Source organism: Nyctibius grandis, chromosome 6 (genome assembly GCF_013368605.1).
Source record: "Nyctibius grandis isolate bNycGra1 chromosome 6, bNycGra1.pri, whole genome shotgun sequence".
In the NCBI taxonomy this organism is placed as follows: domain Eukaryota; kingdom Metazoa; phylum Chordata; class Aves; order Nyctibiiformes; family Nyctibiidae; genus Nyctibius; species Nyctibius grandis.
This window is the reverse complement of record NC_090663.1, coordinates 35,668,207-35,687,152: the sequence shown is the minus strand read 5'-3', so window position 1 is coordinate 35,687,152 and position 18,946 is coordinate 35,668,207. Positions and strand designations below refer to the sequence as shown.

Genomic DNA, 18,946 nt, shown 5'->3' with positions numbered 1-18,946 from the left:
TTCTCCAGGAGCAAGCTTCAAGTACCTCATTTCTTAATGTTAAGCAGAATTATCAGTTAGAAGTTTCCAGCTATAGGACAAACTTCACCAGTACAACTGTATTTCTAGAAATAGAAAGCGAGAGCAGCAAGTAGGCCCACAGCAAGACTTTAAGAAGAAAAAGCCATCTAAGGAACAGGCCAAAACTCTAGTCCATTCAGACAGTCAGGTTCCTCTGGTATTGCCTATGATCAAAGTCCCTGCACGTACTGCATGAGAAAGTCTTGTCAGTGGACAAGCAAACCCTGTAATGCCCCAGCACAGCTTTATCACCTCCATTTCATTACCCAGTTGCAAATGGAAAGACCATGTTACAAACATGCACATTACAAAGGTTGTATTCCTAAAAAGATACAATTCTGCCTATATTTACTTACAGGAAGAGTTATTTAGATGTTGGTCACGAAGTGTGTGAAGTTCTCCTAACAGTTTGTCCATTTTTTGCTTTTTACCCTGCAACATTCGCATCTTATTAAAAAGCTGTGCCTTCTCATCTGACAGGTGTTCAGACATTGAAGAGTTTCTGCTTTGTGAAATCTCCCTTGTAAGTGAAAGACTTTCTGCTTGCCTTCTATTGTCTGGCACAGATTGTGTCTAAAAAGAGTAATTTCATTTTATTCAGAGTACTATGAAAAAAGCCAAATAAATTCTAAGAAACAAAAAGCCCTCTTATAGGCTTGCTAGGCTCAACACCAGAACAAAGAACATGATTAAGGGAAACTGATACTGAAAACACTCTCGTGATATCCCAATTATATATTGAGTTAATATATATTGATACTGCAATATAGAAAGTACTTCTCTGGACTTTCATGCAAAACTGAGACAGAAAGCACAGATCAGTCAGCTAATAACTGAGCTTTCAAGTTTGGGGGAACCCTAATTACTCCACTAGCAAATGTACTTAAATAAGCAAGACAAACATTTAACTGCACTGTTCAAAAGAATAAGAAGAACAGAAAAAGGCAAAACTTATACAGTGCAATCCAAGGACTGACCTGAGAATCATGAAGCTGGTTGTGAAAGCGCTGAATTAAGTCATTCAATTCTTCATTTAGTTCTGATGTAAGGCTTACTCCTGAAACACTACCTGTAGTCTCTGTTACAACTGCACATGCAGAAGAAGGAAAAAATGTAAATACCTTTCCATAGCCATGAAATAAAGCCTATTTGATGAAAAGGTTTGGTTTAACAAGAACATCAAGATATTGCACCTCTTAAAATACAGCAATTATTTTTAATGTTCTGTCCTTCCCACCAACTTTACACTTGAAATATTACTTCCATTACAGAAATACTAACAAGCCAACCTACAGCTCCTGGACTTTATAAGTCTGTTCTGTGTTTTGCTAAAAAGGTCAGAGCAAAATGAAAACAACCAAGTTGTCTAGGGTTGATGGAAACATTTTGCTTGCTAGAAACAAAATTGTTATTACTTAGTATAGTCAAACTAAGAACAGTGCACGTAATTTTACTTCCTTAAAGTAATAAATTAACAGGACATCAAGCTTTCATTTTGGTATAAGCTGTAATCTTTACAGCTGCAAACAGTCTCGGGGGTTCGTCCTTCAAAAAGCTTTATGAGATTAATAGATTAAAAAGAAAGCTTTTTTTCCCCTCCCTGAAAGCTCAGATTCAAACAGTACTAATATATGGAACTGGCAGTTGAGAGATCCAAATAACTCTTTTGGTTTTCCCCAAATATGAATCAACACTTCAGAAGAAAAATCAAGCACAAATATTACTTATTTTCCCCATAGATCATGACTTCGTTACCTGCACAATAAATTTTTACTATTTTCAAATTTAAAAACACTTATTTTGCCTTATGTTGAATTTGAATCCTTACATTTCCTACCCTACAGTTCTGGCACATACCATATCTTTAAGTAAGTCAACACAAACAGCAGTAAGAAACTGTTACTAAGAGCAACAGAAGTGGAAATGTGAAACAAATAAAAATAACACCAAAGAATTAAAAAAAAAGTTGTTCTAATTTATAGTAAGTAATCCTATTTTCTAGCCACTTCATCTACCCACTCCTCATCAAGATGCAGTTTTGCATATTTGAGGAAAGAAGAGAAAGCAGATTCCATCACAGGTCTACTGCTGCAGATTAGACAGGATAAAAGCAATTAAGAAACAAGGAAACACCTTTTGAAGGCACTTGCTTCTCTTGCTCCCGTGGTAGCTTTCTAAAAGCTCTCTACATACCAACGTCTCTGCTTCTCCTCCTACACTAAAATCTAGAGTTTTCTTAACTAGTTCCACCTTCTTTCCTATAGTCTACCAAATCAAGGACAGAAGAAAAAGCAGAAAGAGGAGCTCATCAGAGCAAGGAACCTTAAAGAGAGACTTTTTGCAAAATGTAGACACCAATGTTTATATTTCTACAAATGAAGCTATTTTAAATAAAAAGACTAACTGTAATAAGAACTGCTATCCCATATACCCTCTAATCAAACCTAATGGCACCTCTTATGGGGAAGAGTCATGGAAAAGTAACACGGACTGAATCTGAACTTGCTCAGTGCAAAAACGTCATTCCCCATGGCTGTACAAACAGCTGAACCCCATTTCCAAAGAAAACTGAACAGGATTTAGGGAGGCGTTGGGGGAAGGATGAGTTTCCAACAAACAAAAGATAATTCACAGTGCACAAATCAAGGACAATTGTCTCCCTTTTAAGATTGAATGCTTGAGAAAACAACTCTGCTGACAACCTTTAAGCAGATACCAAAAAGAAGTCGCTGTCCCAAAGATAATTTTTTGAAAAGTTGGGAATATATGAAAACGAATTAGAAGAATGTTTAAACCGAAGATCATAACAATGGTGGTACTCTATTATCAGAACCATGCCCCCAACTTACATGCCACAATTTCAGAGTTCCAATTTCAGATCTACTTATGTAACTGCTTTAGTAACTTCCTCCTTTCTTTTATTGTATAAACTATTAGCCTACCAATGGCTATTAAACGGTCAAGAAACCAGCCACCCAAAAAAAAAATCCCATGAAAAAGCAAACAAAAACTGAAACTACCAACTGCCTGTAGCCAGAAGAACGCAGAAATGGAGAGAACACTCCGTATCCCCCACTCCGATTCTTTCCTCAAAGGCCTGGTACAATGATGGAGATGTGAGGCAGATTCCTAATCTGACATAGTAGGCCAGTTCTTAGGAGAAAACCCCCCACTTTTAGGATTTTACAAGTCAGTCACAGAAATCAGCTCTGTGGTTTTTAACTGACACACCATTTTGCAATGTTACATTGTCAACTCTTTTCAGAAATAGAAGCCTTGCAGTAAAATTTTTTGAAGCCCATTATAAAAAGGCAGTGTTTAAGGCCAGAATGGATGAGGCTGTGAGCAACCTGGTCTAGAGGAAAGGTGTCCCTGCCAATGGCAGGGGGGTTGGAACTAGATGATCTTTAAGGTCCCTTCCAACCCAAACCATTCTATGATTCTATGAAATGTGTATTCCACAATTCCAGCTTTAATCATTCAATCAGCACGCTAACATGCTATCAAAGACACCATTATTCCACATACCAGAATCATCCATGACAGCAATTGCTTGCTCTGCTTTATGCTGCAAAGCAAGAAGAGCTGCCTGTCTTCCTTGAAGAGCCTTCAATTGCTCCTGCTGTTGTAGCATCCTTTTCAATAAATCATGCTGCTTCTTCAAGTTCTCCAACTCCTCTTTAGCTTCCTGTTGAGGATCTCTGGCCTGTAAGATACAGAACAACATTACCATAATCACAACAATTTATTTGTTGAGTACTAATGACAGAAGTGTCAAAGCAAGCAGGAATTTAAACAAGCAGGACTTTAAAAGAATCAAACAGCCTGGTTAGTGTAAAAAGGTGAAAATTAAAAGGCTTCACCTTTCTGGTAGCCCTTTTCAGTCTAAAGATTTTAGACATCCAATAGGGAGAAGCCTGTACTACCAAGACATGCTTACCACTCCTGGCGGTTAAGTTTTCTTTAGAAATCCAGCCAGCCGCACTAACGTGTCCCAAAGACTAACCCAAGCATCCCTCTGTCTTTTGAATCATAAAAGAGGCCACTAGGCTGTAAGACTGGTAAAGCTAAGCAAGACAAGGCACAGTATCATGGAGCTACATAAAATACAAGATCCAGATTGATTTACTGGCCTAAAATCAGTAAATTTTCAGCAGAATGTTTTGGGCAGTTATTCTCTCTAACCTATAGTGTGTTTACTTGTGTATGGTATATTTATGGCATAGATACTAGAACAGACCAGATTTAGGTAAACTAATTTCAAAATAAAAACATGCACATAACCCCCTCTATACCATATTTGCAAACACATGGAAACAGATCTGAAGGAATGAAAGCATGTTCAGCAGTTAAAACGTATTGTTATTTTCCTCATCCTATCCTAATGAAAAGCTGGAGATTTGCCTCAAAACTTTTTTTCAAGCATTGTCAGCAAATTAAGTATTTTAATGAGACATCCACAGTTAAGATCCTGATCCTGTTTGAAGTTGGATTATTGCACTATGCAGATGAACCCATGGAAAAATTTGCCTCCTTTTGGTAAGGAGTTGACAAGTATTTGAAAAGAACATTACTAACTTAAAAGTATCATCTTCCCTCCACACAGTGCTGAATTCCTGAAGTACAAAATTCTCTCAGTCCAAAAATTCTGCACCAAATGTCAGTACAGAAGCAGGTATCTTATTAACTAGTTTTGGGTATCAGAGAACACTCAGATTTCCAGCAGAGAAAGGAGAACACATCCAGAATTCTAAACTTCTCAAAGTGTCACTAAAACGTGCACTGCAACTAGCACTGATCATTCCTGTTAAACTTTCATCTTATATATAAAAAGCAGAGTAGAGGCAAAATAGAGTACACAATGAAATCAACACAGGAAGGAACGAGGTGAAGAAATGGAAAAAGGGGATGTGTCTCAGTCTCGCTCACCTGTTAAATAATCCAAGCTTTATCTAAAGTACCAGACTTGCTTGAATCACGTAACAAATTTTTCAAGCTTAGTTCTGCATTTAGACTAATAAGCTTGACAAAACATTTAAGCCCTTTGTTTTATGAAAAAAAATAATCTAACATAGACTTTATTTCCCTTTCTTTTTTTTTTAAATCAGAGTAAGAGACAAAGCCATAGAAAAGCTGGTAACAGATAACAAAAGCAATTTTAGACTCCAAGCCCCTTAGTCTTCCCCCTTCCAACCAAATATTTATATAAACAGCTACACAAAACCATTTGTGGAACAAGTTAAGGCTATTATTCTCTAATTCATTTTCTCTATATGGTATTAGCTTAAATTTGCATTGGCAGACTACTGGTGTAAATACAAGTGTCTGAAAGTCACATTTACAATATGTTTTCCCAGAAAGAACAGCAAAACTGGAAGGATCACCTCCGTAAAATCAGAACAGTGCTATACAGAGTTACATGTAGTACTCTTCCTGTCAGTGTTGACACTTCAGAAGAGAAAGTTGTCAAACATCTCTATTTAAAGAAAAAAAAAAATGTGGGGAAAGAAGATTTATTCAATGAAAAGACAGCTGGATACAGATAAGCAGGCCAAATGAGAACATTCACTGTAAGTAACATATACATGTGAAGCAGTTAAGGCGTGGAGGGGATCAGCATATATAAACCCTGTTTGAGGCTAAAATAATATTTTGAAGTGTACACAGAATCACAGAATGTTAGGGATTGGAAGGGACCTCGAAAGATCATCTAGTCCAATCCCCCTGCCGGAGCAGGATTGCCTAGACCATATCACACAGGAACGCCTCCAAGCGGGTTTTGAATGTCTCCAGAGAAGGAGACTCCACAACCTCTCTGGGCAGCCTGTTCCAGTGTTCGGTCACCCTCACCGTAAAGAAGTTTTTCCTCATATTTATGTGGAACCTCCTGTGTTCCAGCTTGCACCCGTTGCCCCTTGTCCTGTCAAGGGATGTCACTGAGAAGAGCCTGGCTCCATCCTCATGACACTTGCCCTTTACATATTTAGAAACATTAATGAGGTCACCCCTCAGTCTCCTCTTCTCTAAGCTAAAGAGACCCAGCTCCCTCAGCCTCTCCTCATAAGGGAGATGTTCCACTCCCTTAATCATCTTCGTGGCTCTGCGCTGGACTCTCTCTAGCAGTTCCCTGTCCTTCTTGAACGGAGGGGCCCAGAACTGGACACAATATTGCAGATGCGGTCTCACCAGGGCAGAGTAGAGGGGGAGGAGAACCTCTCTTGACCTGCTGACCACACCCCTTCTAATACAGCCCAGGATGCCATTGGCCTTCTTGGCCACAAGGGCACACTGCTGGCTCATGGTCATCCTGCTGTCCACTAGGACCCCCAGGTCCCTTTCCCCTACGCTGGTCTCCAACAGCTCTGCCCCCAACTTGTACTCATACATGGGGTTGTTCTTGCCCAGATGCAGGACTCTACACTTGCCCTTGTTATATTTCATTAAATTTCTCCCCGCCCAACTCTCCAGCCTGTCTAGGTCCCTCTGAATGGCTGTGCAGCCTTCCAGTGCGTCAGCCACTCCTCCCAGTTTTGTGTCATCAGCAAACTGGCTGACAGTGCACTCTATTCCCTCATCCAAGTCATTAAGGAATATATTGAATAGAACTGGTCCCGGTACCGACCCTTGAGGGACTCCGCTAGACACAGACCTCCAACTGGACTCAGTCCCATTGACCACCACTCTCTGGCTTCTTTCCTTCAGCCAGTTCACAATCCACCTCACTACCCGATCATCCAGACCACACTTCCTCAGTTTAGCTGCGAGGATGCTGTGGGAGACCGTGTCAAACGCTTTACTGAAATCGAGATAGACCACATCCACAGCTTTACCATCATCTATCCACCAGGTTATGTCCTCATAAAAGGCTATCAAGTTGGTTAACCATGACTTCCCATTGGTGAAGCCATGCTGAGTGCCCCTAATGATCCCCCTATCCTTGATGTGCCTAGAGACAGCACCAAGAACAAGTTGTTCCATCACCTTTCCGGGGATGGAGGTGAGGCTGACCGGTCTATAGTTACCAGGGTCCTCCTTCTTGCCCTTTTTGAAGACTGGAGTGACATTCGCTTTCCTCCAGTCCTCAGGCACCTCTCCCGTTGCCCACGACTTAGCAAAGATGATGGAGAGTGGCCTAGCAATGACTTCCGCCAGCTCCCTCAGCACCCGCGGATGCATCCCATCAGGGCCCATGGATTTATGGATGTCCAGATTGCTTAATTGGTCCCTGACCCAGCCCTCATCTACCAAGACAGATTCCTCCTCTATCCTGACTTCTTCTGGGGCCTCAGGGGTCCGGGGCTCCTCAGGACAGCCTCCAGCAGTATAGACAGAGGCAAAGAAGGCATTCAGTAACTCCGCCTTCTTTTTATCCTCTGTCTCCAGGGCCCCCACCTCATTCATCAGTGGGCCTACATTGCCTCTAGTGTTGGCTTTACCTGCAATGTATTTGAAGAAGCCCTTTCTGTTGTCCTTGACCTCTCTTGCAAGGTTTAATTCCAAGGAGGCCTTAGCTTTCCTAGTTGCCTCCCTACATCCTCTGACAACAGACTTATATTCCTCCCAAGTGGCCAGCCCCTCCTTCCATGATCTGTACACTTTCTTCTTCCACTTGAGTTTGCCCAGCAGTTCCCTGTTTAACCATGCAGGTCTCCTGGTACCCTTTCTTGACTTCCTACCTATTGGGATGCTCTGATCTTGAGCTCGGAAGAAGCAGTCCTTGAATGCTAACCAACTATCTTGGGCCCCCTTACCTTCTAGTACCCTGTCCCATGGGATTTCCCCTAGCAATTGCTTGAAAAGGCCAAAGTTGGCCCTCCTGAAGTTCAGGGTTGTAATTCTGCTAGCTATTCTGTTCCTGCCACATGAGATCCTGAACTCTACTATCTCATGGTCACTACAACCAAGGCTGCCCTCAACCTTCACCTCTTCAACCAGACCCTCCTTGTTAGTGAGGATAAGATCCAGCAGCGCTCCTCTCCTAGTTGGCTCATCCACCATTTGCATCAGAAAGTTATCATCAATGCACTGGAGGTGCAACCTCCTGGACTGAGGATGGCTGGCTGAGTAGGCCTCCCAGCAAATATCAGGGTAGTTGAAATCCCCCACAACAACCAGGCCCTGTAATTGCGAGACTGCTCTCAGCTGCCTGTAGAAGGCCTCATCACCCTCCTCATCCTGATCCGGTGGCCTGTAATAGACACCCACAACAGTATCACCCCTGCCAGCCTGCCCCTTAATTCGCACCCACAAACTCTCAACTCGCTCCTGATCCGCCCCTGGACAGAACTCAATACATTCTAGCTGCTCACTCACATAAAGAGCAACTCCACCACCTCTCCTTAGCAGCCTGTCTTTCCTGAACAGGACATAGCCATCCATGACCACATTCCAGTCATGCGAGGCGTCCCACCAAGTCTCTGTAATTGCCACTAGATCATAGCCCCCCGACCGAACACGGATTTCCAACTCCTCCTGTTTATTCCCCATGCTGCGTGCATTAGTGTACAGGCATTTCAGGGAGCGAGCTGAGCACACCGATTTCACCCCAGGGGGATGGGAGGCCTCCTGGTCTACCTCAACACTAGAGCGTTGCCCCAGTGGTGCAAGCCCAGCTACTACCCCCTCCCCCTTTGAATCTAGTTTAAAGCTCTCCGAATGAGCCCTGCTAATTCCTGTCCCAGAAGCCTTTCGCCCCTACGACATAAACCCTTCCCATGTATTACGGTCACATGTACCTTTGAGGGAAATCCATGTTCTTGGCTATTAATCCTACAAGGCCAGATTTCCCTGTCATTCAGAGCAGCTCTGTCACTTTTCCCTTTAGGGCTTGCTGTAACATCAATGTCTGTAACCTGTTCGTGTGAAGCTGAATTCCCTAGTTTGTCCTCAATGCAGGGCCGAATGCTCAAACTAAAAGATACCTCCTTTATTAAACAGTTTAGTATGTTAGATTTTGAACATGTGCTCCAACTTAGCATGCATTTTTAAGTTACAAAACTGCCCACTTGTATCTTGTCAAGTAATAAAACCTAATATCAAATAAAATCTACTAAATAACAAAGACATTTTTAGTCATTTTTAGAATTTTCATAATAATAAGGCTCCATATAGCAATTAAGTTTAAGACTAGAAGTATTCACTCTGCATGTAATATATTCAAGCTGCATGTAAATAGAAATTAGATGCAAAATAAAGAGCCAAACATAAAACTAAAACCCATTTTGCAAAGATGAAGAAAAATGCAAGTTTACGTGCATACTTCTTAAAAACTGTACTGGTCTTTTTCTGCATTTTTCAATTATATTTTTAAAGTTAAAAAAACATCTTCCATGTCTACCATTTTGTTTCTTTAAAGGGATAGAAAGAGTTCTTACAAAGCAAAAAATAGTTACAAAAATCTCTTAAGTTTTAACTGCTGTTTTACTTCCAAGCACATAAATTCTCCTTATCTGTAAAACATTCAGTGTACTACCTGGCCAGAATAGTACCAGCTCTCTAGTACTTTTCCTCAGTGTAGTAGTATTGGAAGATGTAAATCATAAGTTGTTAATAAAATGCTTTTGTATCTACTAGAAGAATTGTTTACCAAGTTAATATAAAAGCTTTTATAAATAGGAAGAATGTCTGTATATCTATCTCAGAACTAAATTCAGAACACATTTTCTAAAAGGTGCTCCTCTCTCCAAAAAAGGGGAGAAACTTCTGTGTTAGGTCAGTACTTCTGTCACTAGAAAGATGCTTGGGCAATGGCCCACTAATGACTCACTTCTAACCCTCTTCTCACCCAACACCATCAAGTTTTCTCCTCTAACAGAAACAAACTTATAGATGAAAAATTGTATAGAAAACTATTCCTTCCTACATCAATCCAGTGCATGCTCTGCCAAAGTAAACATTTAACCCTTCATTCTACTTTGAAGAAAGACTAAAGATTTTTTTAAAAACTAATCTAGTCATATTGTTGTTTTGACAGAATCATTAATTTTTTTCCTCATACAAAAAAAAATAATAAAAATATCCACACATGCATGAACATCTCCTGAACAGAGTGTTTGGGGATTTACTATTTTTTAATTGAACTGCAGATTCTGACACTATCATAACAATCAAAACAAAACCAAAAGAAAGTCTTCATTTCTAGCACCTTAATTACTAAAAGGCAGCTTACCGTGGTATCTGAAGCCTCAGACTGCACATCAATGTTTAGCGATGTGCTCTCACCTACAGAACCAGATCCCACAGCTGAATCTATAGTCCGAACATCATCCTCCTCATTTTCTCTAGCCTGAAATATTTCATTGGCATAAATCAAAAGCTATATAAAGGGGGAAGTAAAAATTAATTATGGAAGGTACTACATACCAAAACCAACACCCCCAGTAGCACCTTCAAAACATCAATGGTCAACTCCTAAACAAGCTTACAGTGCAGAAACAAATACATTATGTTCTCAAACTTACAAGCATCTTTTGCAAAAATTTCAGATAGGATTTCTCCTGCTCTTTAAGGTGATCTATAAGGTGTGATAAACGCTCAACATTGGCCGATCTTTCATTTTTCTCTACAAGATCATCCCGCATGGAGCTGGCCTTAGCAATATAGTCGCGAATTTGAACTAGTCTGCTCACAATCTGTAAAGACACCGAAGTTACTGAATGCATTCAGCTACGGCTTTAACGTATTTAATGCGTAAGACATGGTGACAGCAACAGCAAAGTAGTAATTAAAGGAGTAACATACTAGTATTTTCAATCCTATAAGCACACTTCTGCAAGTGGTTAAAAGTCAACAGCCTTTATAACAATAGATTTACGCATGCGTGAAGTTGCAAGGCTGAAGCACGGTGCTTCTTGTCAACATAGGCTAAAACAGAATTGAGCTCATTAACATATGAAAATATTAAACTGAGAGAGTATTTTCTGGAACCGCATAAAAGAGAACCAACCTCTAAGATGAAAATAAATACTGCTTCTTTTACCAATAAGTAGATTTCTAAAGAACAATACATGATTAAATCTGGTTTCACGTTTTCCTCAAGTTGCCTTTTAGGACAGTGGGAAAATAAGTAATTCCGACAAAGATTTAACAGTTATACTTTTCGGAAATTTAGAAAGATGCACTGAAAAGTAATAAGGTAATGAAAACCTTTCTAAGCAACAATATTCTGTAGACTTCATAGGCTATGTAAATACCTGGCTAGTATCCATAGCTGGTTCTCCCCTTCCATCTTCTTGAGTAGAGACTTGGCAATTTTGCAAGAAATCCTTGCTTAGAGCAGCTCCAAACAACTCTTTACATTGCACTGATACCCCACTTTCCTTTTTTTGGGAACCTGAGGCAGGATCTTTGCTTTTGTTAGTGTTTATCTGCAGTGACAGGAAGTTGAATGGTTTTTTGTTTTCATTAAGTTGACGTTTGTTGTTAGCAGCTGTTGCCCTGCCTTGAGAATCACTGCCAATGCTTCTCTATAAACAAACAAAAAGGACAATTTCTTAATTTTTTTCCTCTAATATATTCTCAACACAGATTAGTTTCACTGCTTGGATTACCAGTTCTGCAGTATTATTAGAGTGGTTTTAAAGTTACCTTATTAGTACTAGCCAAAAACTAGCTAAAGACAGTGCCGGTGATTTTTGCCATATAGTCTTCAGAAAGCAAACCCACCCTCCCAGAACAGCTGAGAAGCAAAAGGGTTCTGCAGTTCCTCAGAGTTTAGCTCCTCATCCTTGCTGTGGCCTCCACCATTACTATAGTGAAAGGTATCCTATTAATCCAGGTATATTTGAGAGAATAACAATAATAAAAGACCAACATATTCACTTGCAGAATATGATACCTCATACTTCAGCTTTTCTTTAGAACCTTCTGAATAGCAACTTGTTGCCGTAACATACATTTGAGGAGGACGTTACGCCCAGTTGTTATATTCTAAGTCAAATCAATGAATCATATTTCAAAGAATCTTCACAACCCAAACAAGTTAGCAACAAATTTTGGCAAAGATTAACAAGCCTCTATTCTGAAACTGTTAGCCCAAATTTATGCCTTGTTACCAAAGAATTAATCCGTCACACTTTTCATTGTTTTAGACGATGGAAGGATGAATGTGCCGTATTCCCAAAGAAGCAGTTATGGCTCAAAAATTCATTACATACATTTCTCTACACTCTATTGAGGAGCAGTTTTTAATGCTACTCTTCTGCTTAATCCACAAGGATAACAATGTTCAGAATCACAAACTGGCACCTCAAGAACAGACTTTCAAAATACAGTAACAGATTTTTTTAAGTGGCAGACAAGTATGATTAAGAAATACTGATCTGAGGACAGAGGAATTTGTTAACGATTGAGAGGAAGAAAGCGAAGACAGCTCACATACTCTCAAGCATAGGAAAGCCATGGTCTTGAACTTTTCACAATTTTCTCAAGTTCAAAACCAGAATTTTGATTTGGCTCCCATGGTGCCTACAAACTTTTTTTAATCTTAATCACTTGTGAAAGCTTATTTATCTGTCAAATTATTAAGAAATAGCTGAATAAATTTTGTAGTCAAATTTCTAGTGGAAGACAGTATTCACACAAACCTGATCCAGATCACTGAAGTTTATTCTTTGTTTAAGTCTTTCTAGCTCAGCCTGCTCTGGAACAGACATCTGGGTCATGTATCGAGCATGAGGAAAATTATGAGGAGTTCTGGTCTTTCGTCGTCCCATTCCAGGTGAGGATTCTGGAGATATATCATTAGTAAGCCTTGTTTCAGCTTCCCCACCAAGCTTTTTCTTGTTTTTTTCTGAAGATCTGTTTGCTTTCTTCTGTTGATTTCCCCAGTCCTTAAGGGGAAGGAGAGGGAAGAAAAAAGTTGTATTTGTTAACCACAGAGATAAAAATTAAATGTTTTAATTCAGTGAAAGAGAGTTTACTTCCATTTTAGAAGTAAAAATAAAAAGCAATATCAAAATATGCACTAAGTTTTCTAGAGCAAATGTCACATTATAAAATATAACTTTCTCCACTGCATAAATTAAAAATAACTCGTCAGGAAATTTTAAACTCATTTCATCCTACAATGCATTTGATTAGTTTCAAATGAAGCTAAAATCATATTTTTCTTCTTTGCTGAAGACTCTTCAGCAGTTTAGAACTTATAAAATTAGAGTTTTCACTTCCATGACATCGACAATGCTTTTGTGTCTAGCTACTGTATTTACCCAGAAGACTTCCCACAAATACATCTACAGACTTCACAACCTCTGAATTACACTCATTGCTCGCTTATACCTACCTCAATTATTTGTATTGGTTTTGAGGATACTCACCTGTAAAGCTGTACTGACAAGGCTTAGGGTTTTGCATTGTTGCCTGCCGCTAACAGAATCTACCTGGTAATTTTAATGTACAGCATAAAATGTCAACTGAAAGATAAGATTAATTATACCGTGTTGTTCAGCCGGTCATCAAGGCTCTCATTGCTCCAGCTAGGCAAGTCCTGATCATTCATGCCTTCTTCAAAAGGACCACCTCCTGTTGCCATGACAAGCAATCAATAAAAAGAATCTAAAAGAAACAGTTGAAAGAAATGTGTTGTTTTAGAATCAGTTTAAGTACAATATTTTAAAGATTCATCATTTGAGACAAGAACAAAGAAAGTAAACTTTTTTTTTTGAGGCTCCCAATATTCCTCACAGTGCTTGGGAAGACTGCTTTGTGATTCATAAAGCCTGCACTTTCAGGTCTAGGGTGATGTCTATTCAATATAGTAAGTGACTTTGGAGCTCTAGTATGTCAAAATTTCACATTTATTTCAATACTAAGATATTGATAACAGAGCACTGAAGGGGATATTTGCTACAATACATGGAAAATAGAAATCAATAAAAGCATTTTTACTTTCTTTGCTATAGTTTAAGTTTTTTAAGCAGTGAACGCCATGCCACTTACATTACAGTCTCTAGCAAAAACAAAAAATAATTTGGGTTTCTTAGAGTTTTGCTGCTCTCCGATAGTGTCATTCTGTGCAGTATAAAGCAATCTATATGTTAAAAGTTTTCACTTTCACTTCTAGTTTTGACATGAGTAATAAAAAAGTTGTTAAAGCTGAAAGATCAGAAACAAAGTATTCCTTTATAGCAGTAAAATTAGCCTGTTCAAAAAGGTGAAGAACACAGAACTGCATATACTCTCAGTCTGCAATAAAAACTGTGTAGCCTAAGTGCTGCTGGCACAGTTCCATTGCACAAAGCTACCAACTTTTTCTATGTAACAGCTATGAAGTTCCATTACAGATATAGAAGAAAAACAGTCTTGAAGTGAATTACTTTTTCCAGCTAGTTTTAACTGCTATGTTAGGACATGATCCTACCTTTATCTTTAACTGAAAAAAAATTAAAAGGATCATTTATTTCTAAACATTTTACTGCAACCTACCTACTATTAATTTTCACACCAAGATTTCACACAGTGCAAGTGAAGAAATCACCTAAAACTCAAGATTAAAAAGTATCTAAGAAGGTGTTTTGTTTTTTTTTTTACAATCAGTTCCAGAAAAAAAAAATTAATCCTGAACTAAGTTTAAAAGCTGTACTAGTACACCTATCTTGCTTAGGTATAGTATTCAATCAAAATCACACAGTACAGCCCTCTCAGTAGATACACTTGCACAAAGCGGTATTTTTATGCAAACACAGCCTATTACTGTACCTTTAAGGAAATGGGATCTACCAGGTATGCTGATTATACCATAGCCACATCTCCAGTCAGCAGTGTACCAACCTAAGTCACGCTAACACAGTTAGGAGTAATTCAGTTTCTGCATCTCACAATCAGAATCATAACACAGGTATAATTAAGTGCCTGCTACTTTGGGAACTGGCAGATCCCTGCCCTACTGTCCTTGCGCATTTATTTGTACTTCCTTCTTTGCCCCAAGAGAAGTGTCCACTAGGCCATGCAATCAGAGGGTATCATCTATAAACTAGCTACCCAACAAACAAAACTGAAATTAAAAAAAAAACAGATGAGTTCTCAACTGGATAAGCTCCCTGATCTGGCTAACCTTATGACTATGTAAGAACTATGTGTGGGCCCAAGGAAGGCAAATAAAAGCCAAGTCATCAGAAGGAGCGAAACCCAGTCAGATCAACTGTAAAAACCACAACTTCTGTGCAACTTTCACCCAGGTGGACTGTCAGATTTATTTAGACAATAAGAATACAATGCCCTTTCACGTTTTCTTAGCTTTCATGTTTTCTTCGCTTTCCTGTAGAAGTACAAACATCCTACAAAAAGTTCACACAAAAGCTCTCCTGCCAACTCAAGGTAAATTTGACAAGCATTCAAAACAAAGGCATAGTTATCAGTTTAGCTTCTTTTAGAGAACAGCTATGTTTTGTGAGAACTTTCTTCAGTTACAGATGAACTGTTCAGTTTTGTAGATGTGCAAGACCCAACATTTCAACGGCACTCTACCCTGACCTATGCCACTAAGCACCCTGAGTTCACCTTGACAAGATCAGAGGCCATCCGGGTTTACAGTCCAATTCAGTAAGTTGTTTTCTCATCATCATGTTATACAATTCTACTGAAACCGTAGCAAAAGAAGTTTTTCTCTACCTTCCACTGTAAAAACACTAAGTGGCAGTATTCATTCATCTTTACATAATATAAATAACTATTCAGATCTGTTTTATTTAAAACTTCCACAAAAGCTACCGTCAACTATCTTTGCCGTAGGAGTCTCTGATTACCTCTGAAGTAAATTCACTGCCACAGATGGAATATTCTGAATAATATTCTCAAACAAGCACACTAGGCATACCCCAATGCACCCTACTAAATACAGCTCAAAAAATAACAATATCCTGGTTACTTCCTGCAAGTGGATTTTAAAGTTGTCTAACAGAACTGTGTCCTTCCCAGAGAGCAAGTCTCATATTATAGTCTTTGATATCTCCAAATTAGTTATGTTCAAGTGAGCTTAAGAGCACAGAACTATGCTGGTATTTTATCCCTTCAACTCAGTTAAAAACACAAAGAGGTTCAGTCAGATTTTTTCTTAGAAATGAAACTCTCCCATATGAAGCTGTGTTTTTCACCTCCCCCCACACCCTCCACTAATTTGTATTTTTTCTTACTTTGCATTTTACCAGCTATTTCCAGAAGAAATCCTCTCCTAAAAGCTTTGGTACCCTCCCATTACGCTATTTCTGCATCCAGCAACCCATTAGCAATCTCAGCTTCTTGTGCATTAGAGAATATGTGTAAAAGCTCTATTTGAGCATGTGCATACCGCCTCACAACATTTACTAGGGACTTGGGGGGAAAAAAAAAAAGACTTTCGAGTATATTTTCTACAGAAATAATAAGATAACATGTAAGATCGTAGTCAAAACATCTTGTACGTGTAACAGCAATATGCAAATTGCTCAAAAATATCACTACGAAACATGCTAACAAATCAAAGACATATTTTAAACGGCTTTTTTTGCTACAGCAGTTGTTTTTGACATTTTTTTCCTATAGCATTCATGTGAACTGGAAGAGCTCTGAAGAGCACTTAATTCTGCACAGAGAAACTTTTGAAAACTGAAAATTAATGTACAACAAAAAGTTGTAAAAAAGCCGTCACAGAGGCATAAAAGCTGAAAATGGGATCAAACATTTTTTTAAGCTTAGCTTTTTAAGATATGTGCTCCTCACTGTGCATTAATTTAGCATTAACTCATTAAATGCCTAGAGTATTGTCAACCATACATCATCAAACAGGAGCAGAAAACAGAGCAAGTCCTCTCTTGTTGCACCAGACAGCCCTCACAGCAGCAAGGCGTCAGGAGAACCGCGAACCCGAACACCCGGACCACGGAGGGATGCCCAGCGCTACCAGCCTGCAGAACCGGGGCCGAGCCGCGCACCTCAGCCCTTCCCGGGGCCCCGCAGGCTGCCGCCCCGACCTGGTCCACTTACACGGCGAGGCGCCAAGCCCAGGCCCGGCGGGTCTCGTCGCCGCTAACGGGGCCAGCAGATCGAGCGATCCCCCCGCGGCTCTGCCCGCCGAGCTTCTGCGTGAGGCAGCCGAAGCGCTCCCGGGCCGGGGCGGTGAGGAGGCGCGCGGAAAGGCCGCTCCTTCGCGGCGCCAAAGCCCGGGGCAGCGCGGGGGGGGTGGGGGTGGAAGCAGTAGGCGGGCTCCGCTCGAAGCGCTTCAGGCAAAAGCGCGGCCGTTGCTACTGCCCCACCGGCGTCTCCCTGGAGAGCGGGTAACGCGCCCTTCCCCGGGGCGGAGGGGAGCAATCCGCCCAACCTGCCGGCACCGCAAGGCTTCCCGGGGCCTGCCGATCCCGGCTCCCCCGCCGCGCCGGACAGCGAGCCTAACCCCCTCTCCTCGCCGTCCAGGTGCCCACCCCCGCGGGCCCGCAGAGGCGCAAGGCCGGGCCAGTCGGCCCTGCCCCACCAGCGGCGGCCTGCGCCTGTCTCTCCCTGCGCTCCGCTGCCAGCGAGCGAAGGGGGGCAGCCCGCCGCGCGAGGAGATGGAGACGGCGGCTCACCCCGCAGCGGAGCGGAGGTCACCCAGGCCTTGTTTCTGCTTCACCGCCGTTCGCTACCCGCGGGGCCCGGGCTGCCCGGCCAAGCGCTTCGCCTTACGGCAGCGGAGAAGAGCAGCGGCCTCGAGCCGCTCAACGCCGCGGAACAGCGCTGGTGGACGGACTCACAGCCCTGCCTCAGGGGCCGCCGCCGCCATCTTGGCCGCCACTCCGCGAGGGGTGCGGGGGGCGGGCCCCAACGGACGGACACACACCGTTACCTGGTAACCTCCGCCCACCCAGGCCCCTCCGCGCTGCGCAAGCGCCGCCCGCCCCGGACCACGTGACGCCAGGGCGGCCCTTCCCGCGCTTCTGCGCGCGCGTGCCCCGCCGCGGCAGTCGGGGGCGACCGAAACTCCAAATCCCAGCGTGCACTGCGCGAGGAGCGGGCCCCGCCCAGCCCCTGACGGGCTCAGCGACCGCCCCGCGCTGGCCTGCGCGGGCTGCGGAGCGCCGGGCTCGGGTAAAATAAAATACGGAAACGATAATGAGCTCTATAAATACCTTGAGCTGACTGGGAGAACAGTGAAATCATCTCAAAACGCTGAGCGTGGGCGAGGGTCAGATTCCGTCCTCGTTCGGAGCACTGTCAGTTCCCAGAGCCTGTTTCTGCCCACGTTTGGTCTCCCGTAAGAAGTCGCAGAAAACGCAGCGGTGAAAAGGTGGAAATCGTTGTAGTCTGTTCTGCCTTTTTTCCCTTCTTTTTCTGCAGTGCCATTATTCGTGTTTTACTACTTGCTTCAAGGCTTGGAGTTTACAGATCTGGGTTCTTCAAACTTTCCTTTGGAAAAAAAAAAAATAGAAGGATTTGACATTCGAAAACATAATTATGGGTAATAGCCGTGCTGTGCTTTACTGCTCTGCTCTGATCACCCGGTTGTTCCAGGCAGATAAACTTGTCTGTAGCAGAAGTTCTTGTTGTTAGTTGTCAGGGGGCTGGACTTGCATAATACACTCAGGATTTTCGATTTCTGTTTCAGTAAAGCTGATACAATTTATATTTCTCTCGTTTGAGGGGTTGTCCCTTGTTGTCAGAATGAGAAAAACAAGTTACTGTTTTCAGCTTTGCCATTACACTGAGTTTCCAAAGCAGAAGCACTAAATATTTACGTGGGCCTCACAAGTCATCCTGGTTGAGAAACGTTCTACTGGTACTACATGGAAATGTCGTTAACTCCCCATCTGCAGTCATTAGCTGCATCTACCGGCAGTCCTGGTTAACTGGAGAAGTTCCAGCTGACTGGAAATTAGCAAATATAGTGCCCATCTACAAGAAGGGTTGGAAGGACGATCCAGGGAACTATAGGCCTGTC

The 18,946-nt window shown here is 41.6% G+C and overlaps 1 protein-coding gene across 1 annotated transcript in view; it reads right to left on the bottom strand.

Annotated features, from left to right (window-relative positions):
* Window positions 1–17,840, bottom strand: part of PCM1 (pericentriolar material 1) — a 49,299-nt gene extending 31,459 nt beyond the window's left edge. Inside the window, 9 exon segments of the mRNA XM_068402602.1 lie at window positions 417–633; window positions 1,038–1,147; window positions 3,589–3,766; window positions 10,229–10,345; window positions 10,521–10,691; window positions 11,253–11,525; window positions 12,645–12,890; window positions 13,496–13,614; window positions 17,598–17,840. Of these exon segments, the coding sequence (XP_068258703.1) occupies window positions 417–633; window positions 1,038–1,147; window positions 3,589–3,766; window positions 10,229–10,345; window positions 10,521–10,691; window positions 11,253–11,525; window positions 12,645–12,890; window positions 13,496–13,591 (1,408 nt within the window). The 5' untranslated portion in view covers window positions 13,592–13,614; window positions 17,598–17,840.
* Between the last annotated feature and the right edge of the window lie 1,106 nt (window positions 17,841–18,946).